Source organism: Octopus sinensis, linkage group LG5 (genome assembly GCF_006345805.1).
Source record: "Octopus sinensis linkage group LG5, ASM634580v1, whole genome shotgun sequence".
NCBI classification, from domain to species: Eukaryota; Metazoa; Mollusca; class Cephalopoda; order Octopoda; family Octopodidae; genus Octopus; species Octopus sinensis.
Window position 1 is genome coordinate 39,913,887 of NC_043001.1, and position 13,741 is coordinate 39,927,627.

At 37.9% G+C, this 13,741-nt stretch overlaps 2 protein-coding genes across 3 annotated transcripts in view; both read right to left on the reverse strand.

Annotated features, from left to right (window-relative positions):
• LOC115212116 overlaps window positions 1-13,741 on the reverse strand; it is a 798,722-nt gene that overhangs the window by 702,211 nt on the left and 82,770 nt on the right. The window lies entirely within an intron of this gene.
• The window catches only part of LOC115212119, a 70,021-nt gene that overhangs the window by 35,622 nt on the left and 20,658 nt on the right, over window positions 1-13,741 (reverse strand). For both annotated transcript variants that reach the window (XM_036503337.1, XM_036503336.1), the window contains one exon: window positions 5,657-5,698. In XM_036503337.1, coding sequence (XP_036359230.1) covers window positions 5,657-5,698 — 42 coding nt within the window. The remainder of the gene's footprint in view (window positions 1-5,656; window positions 5,699-13,741) is intronic.

The following is a 13,741-nucleotide window of genomic DNA, read 5'->3' on the forward strand; positions in this document are numbered from 1 at the left end:
GTATCTCTTTAAATACTTGACATAATTCTCATGTGTTCTGTCATTCTTTGCCTCACTATTGTTCTCTTGCTGCTATTTTGATTTTCATGTGGTGAATCTAGCCATTGTTTGTTCACAATGTGCCCACCCTTTCCCGCCCCACTACCAATACCAGAAATCCCTTCTCTTGTACTGGAAATCCCTTCTCTCATACCAGTAATCTCTTCTCTTATACTGGTAATCTCTTCCCTTACACTGGAAACTCCACAGAGCTCTGCCTCACTTCTGCACCAGAAGACCTTCATATCTCTGTCCCTCCCTCTTATAATGCTTGTAATGTTGGTACATTTGTCAGAGTAGGCATATTTATTATTGCATCTGCCCTCAATGGATCAGACCATCTACCATTTTTATCAATTATTTGCCCTAAGTACTTAATTTGAGGCAAAAAGAATTTGCATTTTTCTTCACTCAAAGTGAACCCGTACTCTTTAATTTTCTTGAAAAAAGCTTTTATGTTCCGCATGGTATTCACATGAATTACTCTTAATCAATATATTGCCCAAATAATGGATTGCAAATTCACAATCATATAACATAGTATCCATGGTTTGCTAAAATATTGTCGGTGCAACCTTTAATCCAAAAGGCAACCAGGTATATTTGTACAATTCTCTATGTATATTTATTGTCAGGTTCTTTGAGCATTTGTCATTTACTTTAAGCTTCAGACAGATCCAATTTGAAGAAAATTTTTCCACCATTTAATTTTGCAAAAATGTCTTCTGAAGTCAGGAGTGGATGGTAGCATGTCTTTAAGAAGTCATTCAATCCTGTAGAGAAATCAGCATATAGCCTGATCTTATTATCTTTCTTTTTAATGCACACCATGGACACCGTCCACTTCAAGTAATCCACCTTTTTGATGATTCCACTCTTTTCCAGTTTGTCCAACTCTTCATTTACAATTTCAATTGCTACAAACGGTACTTTTCTGTTAGATTTAAATATAGGCACAGCGTTTTTCCTTACTTGAAAGCAGGTTTCAGTCTTTTTACATAGACCTCAGTCCTCCAGGAAACATAGACCTCAGTCCTTGAGGAAACATCTTTTTCTCCTCAATTCCTCAGACGATTCATTTTTAACGGAACAACCATTTATGTCTTTGCAGTAGAGACTTATGGGGAGGTACCATAAGTCAAATAACTCCAACCAATCTGTACCAAACAGATTGATTGTATTTTCCACAATGAATATTTTTGCTTTGCATGTTTCTCCTTGAAATTTGACATCTGTACACATTTTGCCCATGAAATGTACTTAATTGCCCATCACGCCACATGCAATGTTCGCTGTTTTACATAACCTCGGTTTCCCAATTTTTCTCCATATAGCCACATTTATGAGAGAAATATCACTACCCATACTCAACTATAGTTTAATGCTTACACTATTTATGTATGAATTTTCTTATTTTTGTGTCTCGTTCACTTTCTGCTGAAAGCACCTTAGAACTTTTTGAGTTTGACCCTCATAATCTTGTCCTGTAGTGTGAGCTCTTGTGACCAAGTTTCTGACAACTATAGCATTTTCGGTTTTTAAACAGACACCCTTTTCTGAAGTGTAGGTCTCCACATCCATAACATAGATTGGGGCCTAGCAATCTTTTTTGGTTGTACTTTCTTGGTCATTACATCTGTATTTTTGTGGAATCTTTCTCTTGAATTTTTTCACATCATGCTTCAGGTTTACCATTGTTTGGCATTCCTCTGCAATTGTCTGTAGGGTTAAGTTTTGGTTCACTTGCTCCATTTTTGAAAGAATCCTTGCCTGAATTGCTCTCTCTTTGGTTGCTGTAAGGCCTGTACGAATATAAGGGATTTAAACATATTCTATGTGAGTTTTTGAAGTTTAAAATTTTCACACATATGGTTGACCACTCCAGTGTATATAATAAAGTCATCATAGTCATTTTTTGTTTAAGTTCCAACACTCCATTCAAGTGTTAAATAATGAACTTTTGTCACAAAAAAATCTTTGATAGTAATTCAATAGTTTCTTGGAAACAAATCTCACTTGACTTTTTTGGCAATACAAAGTTACAGTAGCATGCAGGCTTGGCCAAAGCTACCTTAAGTAGTAATAGCCTCATTTTCTCTTCATCTGACCATGACTTGCAATCTTTGTAAAATATTTCCTTGTACCCTCTACAGTATGCAGGAAATGTAATACCCTCATCTGGATTATAAGTGAATTCAGAAATCGAGTTCACCACACTGTCTGGCATAAACAAACTTACTGAATTTTCAGACTTCCTTGACTATAACTCAATTAACTGTTGTTGTTGTTGTAATATTTGTTTCTGCAATTCCTGTAGTGGTTCCTGTTGCTTCTCTTGTAGCTGTATTGCTACAGCTAATAGGTTCTCCATAATTTAACAATTTGTATGTGAATAAATTGTCAAATGACCTATGTGAGCTTCAAAAAACCTCGTCACCAGATGTTATATCCTTATCCCTCCAATATCGTAGCACAGTTGATATTGTCAATGATAGATAAAGAATACACTGTAACAGTGTTATAACAATACAAAATAGAAACAGTGGCAGCAACAAACACACAACGAACCAACAATCAATATTTTCAACATACTAATTCAAACTGTACTTGAACTTCGAAGACCAAATTATGAACTGCCAACTACATCAGATTGCTACTATTTATATGTAGTGGTTCTCTCTATTCTCATCAGAGGGTGTTATACTCTTGCTACAACATTTACTAAGGGAGAAGCAGAAAGGAAAAGATTTGACAATGTTCTATGGTGTGAGAACCAGAGGCTTGATGTGCTTGAGATTACAAGACAATGTGTTTGAGGAAATCATGATGTTGTAGGAAAGAAATGTGTTCACATGCATGATGGTACACTTGCACTTAGGGAATCTTCAAAAAGGATGAAAGTGTCACTATGAAAGTCTGCTAAATGTAGAGAATGTATGGGTGAAGGAAAGTTTGCCTAATGTGGACCCAACAGAGAGACCAGCTATCCAAATCAACATTAGCTTGATAGATAAAGCAATTAAGGATATGAAGGCAAGGAAAGCCCCTGGCCCAACAGAAATCACCACTGAGATGCTTAAAATATCTGGTAGAGTAGGAAATCGCCTAGTTACTCATATAGTACATCAGGTTGTCCATGATGGAGTCATGGCAGTGAAACATGGGCAACAGAGGACATGCAAAAACTTAACAGAAATGAAACCAGCATGCTCCACTGAATGGATAATGTTAATGTACATGTACAACAGAGTGTAAGTGATTTAAGAGTAAAATTGGACATAAAAAGTATCAGATATAGTGTGCAAGAGAAAAGATTGCACTAGTATGATCAAGTGATGTGTATGGAGGAAAAGAGCTGCACAAAGAAGTGCCTGTCTCTAAATGTGGAAGAAACCTGTAGATGAGGTAGACCCAGGAAGACATGGGATAAAGTGGTGAAAATTAGCTTCAGGTATTGAACCTCACAGAGGAGATGACAAGGAACCAAGACATCTGGTGATTTACTGTGCTTGAGAAGACATATCAAGCTAAGTAAAATCATAGCCATCTGTACATACAGCCATGACCCTCTCAGATACACCTGTCTCTGTCAAAACCCCTCTTCCTGACACCCCACTAGAGGCCCCTCACACACACACACACTCTCCCTCTCTCACTTTCTCTCTTTCTCCAATAAGACCCTTCCCAGCCACTCCAATTCCTTTCACCATCACTTGTTATCTCTAAACAGTTTCAATCACACTCTTATGGAACATCTCCTCTATCCCATCTTTATTATTTATACTCGACAGAGTGTAAGTACCTTGAGAGAGAAGTTGGACCTAAGAAGCATCAGTTGCGGTGTGCAAGAGAGACGTTTGCACTGGTATGGCCATGTGGCGAGAATGGATGAAGATAGTTGTGTGAAAAAGTGCCACACCCTAGCTGTTGAGGGAATCTGTGGAAGAGGCAGACCCAGGAAAACCTGGGATGAGGTGGTGAAGCACGACCTTCGAACTTTAGGTCTCACTGAGGAAATGACTAGAGACCTAGACCTTTGGAAGTATGCTGTGCGTGAGAAGACCCGGCAGGACAAGTGAGACCATCACCCATGGCCTCAATCCACTTATGCATACCTTTCCTTCTTGGGACACAAAACCCTACTTGTGAAGACCTGTTGAGGCAAGTGAAAATCAAAATCAAAAAAATCAAAAAATCAAAAATCAAAATCGATCAACATGAATGGAAATTGTCGCTGTGATATCAGTGCTGGTGGCACATAAGAGAACCATCCGAACGTGGCCGTTGCCAGTGCCGCCCTGACTGGCTTCCGTGCCGGTGGCACATAAAAAGCACCATCCGATCATGGCCGCTGCCAGCCGCGCCTGGCCTCCATGCTGGTGGCATGTAAAAAGCACAATCCGATCATGGCCATTTGCTAGCCTCGCCTGGCCTCCATGCTGGTGGCACGTAAAAAGCACCATTCAACCATGGCCGTTTGCCAGACTTGTCTGGCACCTGTGCAGGTGGCACGTAAAAAGCACCCACTACACTCATGGAGTGGTTGGCGTTAGGAAGGGCATCTAGCCATAGAAACATTGCCAGATCAGACTGGGCCTGGTGCAGCCTTCTGGCTTCCCAGACCCCAGTTGCACTGTCCAACCCATGCCAGCATGGAAAGCGGATGCTAAACGAGGATGATGATGATGATGATGATGATGATGATGACTGCTTCTCAATGTACGATGTGAAAAGGCTCTCTCTCTCTCTCTCTCTCTCTCTCTCTCTCTCTCTCTCTCTCTTTCTGACTGTATTTCTATCTTTCTCTTTAACTCTTTCACACCTTCCTCTCCTTCTTGTCCTACTGGTGTAGTCAAGTATCTACTCTTTGCAGAGATAGAGATATCTCTGTCCCTCTATCACACTCTTACCACTTGTTTCGGATACAACCAGTTCTTTTGGCTCTACTCCCTCTCTCAGCTGAGAGATCTTTGTCTTGCAAGCTACTAGGTGATTCCACAGGTGCTAGTGCCAGTGTATAAATCACCTGTGCTGATGCCACATAAAAAGCACCTGTGCTGATGTTGTAAAAAGCACTTGTTTTGGTGCCAAGTAAAAGGAGCTTGTGCTGGTGCTACATGAATAGCACCCAATAGACTCTGGAAAGTGGTTGGCATTAAGAAGTGCATCAAGCCTTGGAAGCATTGTCAAAACAGACATTTAGAACCTGGTGCAGCTCTCCAGCTTGCCAGTTCCTGTCAAACTGCCCAACCCATGCCAGCACAGAAAATGGACATTAAATGATGATGATTTTATACAAAAATATATGTATACAACATGTTTTGAACAACAGCATAATGATCTTCCCCAGATTCAAGAAATTAAATAATATTTGAGCAGAATTATTTGCTTGGAGAATATGTTTTAACTATTTTGTTGTTGCACAAAAGTAGTATAAAAATAATATTGAAATATATTATAATGTATATTTTATGTATAAATGTTATTTAGAAACAAAAATAGTGTACTGTATAATGTCAGAATCTCAGAATGGCTACAGCCTTGGGCTGAAATCAGTAAAAGAATAAACTTGTGCTTTAATGAATGTAATTTATTAAAGAAATGCTCATATACTTACCATCAGTTTTCTCTGAACCATTCATACAAGCAATGTCCATATCTTTAAGAAATTAATACAAAGAATAGATAACATGTTATAAATAAAATAAAAACAAACTATGTTAGTGTACTGATACTACCAAAGTAAATACTAAGGAACTAGACTCACAAACACATTCATACTCATACACATACACCAATTAATAGAAAAATGTTAGAGATTGATATTATTTAGGGTTGCTTGCATTCTTTCAAGTTTCAAACTGTTCTAAAATTATGGTGTGTACTATCAATATTGGCTATTTTCCACATCTTCAAGAAATCTTTATATATAAAAGTGAAGTTGTGTGAGAGTCTGTCTACTCCAATTTAGATTCCTAACTACTCCCACATTTTGTGGTGCAGTTTAACCAAAAGCTGGTATCTTATAGTCGTGATTCATATCGAGCCCTTCTGGGTATTAGCACGTGTCTATGATGAGTCTACGATTTAAAAAAATATTTACCATCGTTTTTCCGCATTTTTAATGCATTTTTGGCTCGGTTTATATAAGGGAAGTAACTCTCTAAAAATGCTTATATAGTTATTTCCCTTACAAACCCGAGCAACGCTGGGCGATACTGCTAGTTAGATATAAAATGGGAATATTTTATAGACTGGATTATTAATAAAGATTAATAATTTTGAGTCAATGGTAAAGATATGCAATGGAATTTAACATTTTCTAAGTTTTATTGAAGTACAGCATGTGGATTTTAAATTAGTGTCTCTGTTTAAACTAAAAATCAAATACTATTTTGAAAGTTATGATGTAAACTAATATTGTTTGTACATGACTTCAAAGAAATGACAAACCCAGACAGATTAAAAGAATACAAGTGGCCTGAGGAGTGGAAAAAGAAGGTGGTGGTGTCTGCAGTCTGTGTTGGCATGAATACCAAGGCTGACAACCTAAAGCTATCACTGCACATAGTCCAGAGGGTAAAGAAATAGTCAGAGGATAGTAACTTTGACATTAACACTGTGGCTACTTTGGGAAACTCATAATTGCAGTAAACAAAGGGTGAGAAGTGCTGATTTCATCTAGAAAGTTAAGCAGTTCCTTAAGGAAGACCCCACCATTGGGATATGTGAGATTCAACTGCATTGATAAAATTATGAAAACTTGTGAGAATGAAGACCTTCATTACAAGATGCAGACAGGACAGTTGCTCACTCAGAAATCCTAAGGGAACCACATGAAGAGAAGCAAGGAACTTTTAAGCAAGTCAAAGTATATCTTGGATTCAAACAAGGTTTGGGTATTTTTCGGATGCAAACACTTTTGGTAAAACAAAGTACACAACAAGCAAAATAACAGATGGTTAGAAGTTAGCCAAGATGATGTTTCTAGGGACATGAAAAGCAAGATTCCTGTCCACATGGTTTCTTTGGCATAATCAGCAATGAAGAACATGTCATGCCCCCTCACATCTTTAATGTGGGGCTGAATGTAAACTAGGAGTTCTGGAGACTGTGATGAAGACCTGGATTAAAGATATCAGTAAGATGGTCAGGAGGACTCAAACATGGCTTTCAAACAACTTTACTATCATGTCAGCCCATACATGTGACATCCTATTTTCCGAACTGCAATCCTCTAGACTATTTTATTCTGGAGTACAGTCAAGAGAGTCCCTAACAAGACTACCTGCAGGATCAAGGATGGGCCAAAGCAGCACATCTGCTAGGCTTTCCAAGATTTATCAGCTGCAACTGTGAAACACACCTGTTCCTAATTCCACAGTCATCTCAAGGAAGTTATTAAAGCGGGCAGGTGTTATATTGAATAACTATGTAGTATACAGGCCAGTAACTTTGTGTATCTTTAATAGGATGTGGCATGCAGGAGAAGAGAATGTGTTGGTTTGGACATGTGATGCATATGAATAAAGGCAGGCTAGAACCTCATATTGCGAAACATCATGGTCCATTGTCATTTCCTAAGGTTGATCTCACCACTTCATCATATGTCTTCTTGGGTCTCCCTCTTCCATAGGTACCATCCACATAGGTACCAATGACATGCACTTCTGAATATAGCCTGACATGCACTTCTGAATATGGAACTGAGTGCTAGAAGCATTGTGTCCCACCCACATGTAACAATTCTAAACAGCATCTTTCTCTCCTTCACATTCCCTCTTCATAAACTATGATTGTCTTCCAATGCCTCATTGGATCACTATCTGCCCTCACTACCCTGCTCACTGTATCACTGCTTTTCCCCCCTCCATTTTTATACACAGGGTTTTGCCAATCACTGCAATCCCCATTCCCTACTAGCACCTTCTTGGCAATACTTGACCACATATATTATGACCTCCATACCTCTTCTTCCTTGCTCTACCATCACATAAATGCTCTGATCCTTGTTACTTGTGAGTATACCCTGGTACTTCACCATCTCTCTCCTACTCTCTCTTGCACTTTTGCTGATTCTCTCTCTCTTTCCCTTGCTCTTCCCTTTGGCTGAGTAGCCATGTATCTCCTCTACAGCAGCACACCTGTTTCTGCTCTTATTCTTGATTGCTCCCTCTTCTTGACTTACTTTTCCCTCTGACTAGGTAACCAAGTATCTCCTTCACATCAGCACACCTGTTTCTGTACTCTTTCTTGTACCTCTCTTTCCCTCTCTCTCCTTCTCTCTCTTCCTCTCTTTTCTTCTCCTTCTCTCTCTCTCTCTCTCTCAATCTCTCATTTGGTAACAATGTTCCTCCTCTATAGTAAGACACCTCTTTCTGCTCTCTCTCTCTCTCTCTCACCCTAACCTTTCATCCTCTGACACAACTTCCCTCCTCAAATGCTCTTGCTCTCTCAAAATTCTATGTCTTCTGAGTTACTTGGTGACCCTGCCAGTGCTGATGCCACATATAAAGCATCCAGTCTACACTGTAAAGTGGTTGGCATTTGGAAGGGCATCCAGCTACAAAAATCATGCCAAAACTAACCTTACCTGTGCTAGTGCCGCATAAAAAGCACTGAGTCCGAAAAGCAGTTGGTGTTAGGAAAGGCATCCAGCTGTAGAAACCTTACCAAAACAGACACAGTAGACTGGGGTAGTCTTCTATCAGGACAGCTCCTGCCAAACATTCTACCCATGCATGCATGGAAGACGGACATTAAACAATGATGATGATGATGATATATATATATCATCATCATCATCATCTTTATCATAATTCATCACCATTGTTTTATTACTGCTTTGCATGCTGGTATGGGCTGTGTGCTTTTACAGAATGCAGCAGGATTGAGAAGTGCATCATGCTCCAGCGTCACTGTTTTGTCCTTGTTTTGACAACTGAATGCCCTTCCTAAAGCCAGCTTTACTGAGTGTACTGGGTGGATTTTGACAGCAACAGATAGGTCATCTTGCAACTGGCAAACCTGAAGATTTAAAGCTGAGTGGCATATAGGAAGGAGAAAGTGTGTGATGATTATAAGTAAGGGGATTAGGATAAAGTATGATGAGCAGAACAGGCTTGTAGATGTGAGAGGGTGATAGTAAAAAAGAGTAACAGAATAGACACTGTTGGGGAGCAGTGTGGAAGGAACAAGAGAAATGAGAAGGGAATTAAGGTCAGGACTCAGGAAAATTCTTGTAGTTTTCAGAGAAGATCACTATCAAGTATTAAGAAGTTAGGAGAAATGAGTTTAAAAAACTAGATAATATTAGAAAAGATTAACTAATATGGGTAAGGTCTAATTTGTTATGAGAAATGCATATGAATTCTGCAAAGGAGAAAACACCAGAGCAAGCACTTCTGAAGGACTGAGGTTTTAGATTCTATAATGACTTTGTGAGATTCTTTTAAGATCTTCTGAATTCATATAGTCTTTAATCATTTAAACTCTCTCCCTCTCCACTGATCTCTCTATAATTTCTTTAATGTATCTTGCCCCACTTACTTCTATGATCTATTAACTTTTTAACAACTTATACATTTTCAATAGTATTTACCGTGTGTAATGTTTTTACCTTTAACAATTTTGTACAGGTTATCACATATCTGCTTAACTCAACTTAATCCTTTCCATGCAAAACTGCTTCAGGGATATAATTAGACAGACACACTGTGCTGTGTTTTTTATATATAATGTAAATACTTCTGGCATCTTAATCTATCATATACACAGTTCTGGCGACCTGTTATATCTAATATCTCATGTAAGGATTTTCACTGCACTTAGCTCTGATCACTTCTACAAGTAGGCAACTTTTATTTCAATAACATACTTAACATAGTAATCTAGTTATTGTTCACATATGGTCCTTCTATTTCAGATATATTGCACTTTTGGATTCTATGTCCATTTCTAATAGCCCATTAAACCTCCCTCTATTGGGTAATCTTTTCCTGTATTACCTAGAGAGCAAGGGAACTTGTGAAAGGCTTTCTCCAGGTTGATAAATGTTGAGTACAGTGGCTCACTTTTAGCTAAACACTTCTCTTGTAGTTGCCTCACAAGAAAGAGAGCAACAATAATACTTTTTTCCTGGCTCAAAACCAAACTGCATCTTATCTAAGCTAGTATTCTACCTAATTAACTGGGTTATAACTCTTACTGTAACTTTTATAATTTGATGCAATTATTTCATATCTCTGTAATTACCTCTCTTTAAACATTTAGCATTTAAACTGGCCATATCTATCCCAAATATTCTACCTGTTCAAACAGGCCAAATACAACTTCTCACACCTCCCATCCATTGTCATTCTAAAAATAAGCAATCACATCATCAAAATCTCTGAGCTACAAGATAATGTATGATTAATTCAAAGCAATGTGAATAAATAAGAATTACATTAAACAGAGTAATCTGAGTACTAAAGGGTTTAAGCATCATATTTATACTTGCAACAGCTGACTATGATACTGCTATGCCAATCATTGGGTATGACTTCTGCACAGCCCAACAAATATGCAAGTTATGAAGCAATATCCAATGCTGTCAGATATTTTAAGCCTTGCACCAGTAATTCCTGATGGTCTACAAGCTTTTCCTTGCCTTTATATCCTTAACTTCGTTTACCTACTAGAGTAACCAGTTCCTCTATTGCATCTGCATTGGAAATATTTCATATGTAATTGCCTTTCACATTAGCATTTCTACACCTTTTTCTTTCAGTATTACTAAATGTAAGTGTGCCATTGTCCATTTGTACACACTACTAACTCACAATATCATGATTCTTTCTGAGATACTGCCTTCCAATCCAGAACACCTTATTCCATCAGTCTTAATGTTATCCTCTGCTAAGTAAACCTGTCACTTGGCTTCCCTTCTACTATATTTCTTTGCTGTCCCCTTTCATTCTATCTTTTCATCTGTGTCACTCCACTTTCATGACTATTTACTTACTGTTCCACCACCATATCACTTCCATTCTGGTTAAAACCATATGCCAGTCATGGATTTGGTCTATAAGCTCCTCCAGTGAGTTGTCTCATGGAAACTTCTATTTGTCCTTTAAGCCATACATCTCCATTTCTTCCTCTTTTTCATCAAATATTTCAACTCATACTTCTCTAAATTTCTAACTGTTCAATAGACTTGTAAGTTTCCATATCTTCCCTTTCCAGACTGGTTTGCATCTCTGATTTGCATTCACAACTAATAATTTCGTTCTTGGAAAAGGATGATGTCAAACTGGTTTGTGTGTCCACCAGCTTGTTAGTTGATCAGGTGGTTAGCTAGTTTCTTGAAGTTAGTCTTGCAGATCATCATGTCATTTGGATTACAGAACTCCAAGAAATTTGTTCCCACATGCATTCACCAAACTCAGCAGCCTCCTTTCATAATAGCACTTTCATGTCAGTTTCTTATGTATGGTATATATTAATATATGTGTGTGTATATGTGTATATATATGTATGTATATGTATGTAAAAATATATGTATGTGTATGTATATGTGTGTGCATATATATGTTTGCTTATATGTGTGTGTGTGAGTGTCTATGGACAGTGACAAGTGTGAGTGATAGAAAGTGGAGGTGGTAAGGTCACCCTACTCTTTGTCTGTCTGCTAGATAGTAGATTAAACTGGGCAACAAAAAAAGATTTATTGTCTGCTACCCAGACAAATGGTGCTGTACTAAACTAAACCGAGTACACTGATTCCGAATCTGAACTCAGAATTGCTGTAGCATGTTAGGATCTTGAGTTATGCACATAATTATATATTAATACTATATCAGAATCAGGAATAGTTAAGTTCAAGGTAAATAATTATTATAATAGTATATTATCACTGTATATAGTAAATTTATGTTCAAGGCAAATAGTATTATAATATAATGGTACATAGTATATTTATATTAAGAGAATACTCACTTTATTATTTATATACTCAGAAATGTTTGAGACACTTGCTCTTGTGCTTATGCATCATGCTGGTTTCCCATTGTAGGAACCAGTAGCCCCCCCCCCCCATCATGTGTGGATTGAACCAGCCTCATTTCCACTGCAGATATATCCTGGTGAAATCTCTCACCATGCTCATCACTAAGGGCACCAAGATTCGTTGGAAAAAAATCAAGATGAGTATGCAAAATGTGCATTTTAAGGGACATTCATCATCCCATTCTTTCATACACTGTCAGCATGTTGTTTATTAAATAAGCATGATTTTCAACTCTATGATTATCAAGAAAGTTCTGTACAACTGACACGAATGAATCCCATGCCGTCGGCTCAACTGGATTCAGTTTATCTCTGAATTTGCTATCAGCTATCAATTCTCTGATCTTGGGTCCAATGAAAATGCCTGCTTTTAGTTTTGTGTCACTTTTCTCTGCACCAAATTTTACTTTTAGGTACTGGAAGCCACAACCATCATGTGCCATTGCTTTTACAAAGCTTTTCATGAGGCCGAGTTTGATGTGAATGGGTGGAAGAAAGATTTTTTTGCGGGTATACCATTGTATGCTCATTGTACCGCTCATCTCTTTTTGGCCGGTCTTTTACAGTGTAATGATTGCTGTCGTCACAGTTGTTCCAAACACATAAGAAGCACATATTTTGGTATATCTCAGGTGCAGTCCTAAGAGGAGGGAAATCACCTTTAAATCACCACAAATATTCTACTTGCGAACTGAGTAATTAACTCCTTTCAGAAAGAGGGGAACTGGGACAGGGTTCTTGAAGTCATGTGGGACCAGTTTTAGAGCTGACTTACAATCTGCATACACAATTTTTTCTCTGTTCTTCTTTGAGAAACAGCTAATATTAGACATGCAAAAGTAATAATAAGAGATATGATTCCCTTCCATTTTCCATTCAGCTACTGTGTAAGCCCTGAGTAACACACAGTGTAGCATATGTGAGGTGCCCACCTCTTGCCTTGGTCCCCAACTTTACACTCGAAATAATATTTATAGGCTGCTTTTAATTTGGTGGCAATGTTCCTCCGCTGATCTCATGGAGCAAATTTTCCATAGACATGACAAAAGTTGTCTGGGTAATTCACACAGCCCCTCCTGTTCGTGATCTAACACAATGAACACAGTTAAAACAGTAATCACGGAGAGAGTGAGAGATACACATACCACATGTGACAGTAGCACAAACAACACTGAGAGTTACCAAGAATAAATTTTTGTATTTTGCATTGCACACAATACATTAGCATCATCTATTGCTAAACTAAATAATGAACTTTCTCTTTGTTTGTTTTATTGCTGTTATTTCTTTAATTTTGAATTAAGACTGCTTTCATTTTAGTAAATTTTATAATACAGCCTATATCTAGTTGAAAGTATAGTTATAATCTTGTGCATGCACATAACTCAAATCTGATGTGTTAGAACAATTCTGAGTGCAGATTCGAAATCAGAATGCTCAATTTAGTCTGAAACACATGCTTTTACCCCAGTAGCAAAATCTTTGTTGTCCAGCGTTATTGACAAATGTTATTGTAAAACTTGATATTTAAGTATCTGCAAGGTGTTAGACCCTGATTTATGACCAAAATGCTGAAACTGTGGCCACCATCTCTGCTATTGCTATTGACATTGTTATTGTTGTTGATATTTATATAATTTTCTCGGTTGCATCT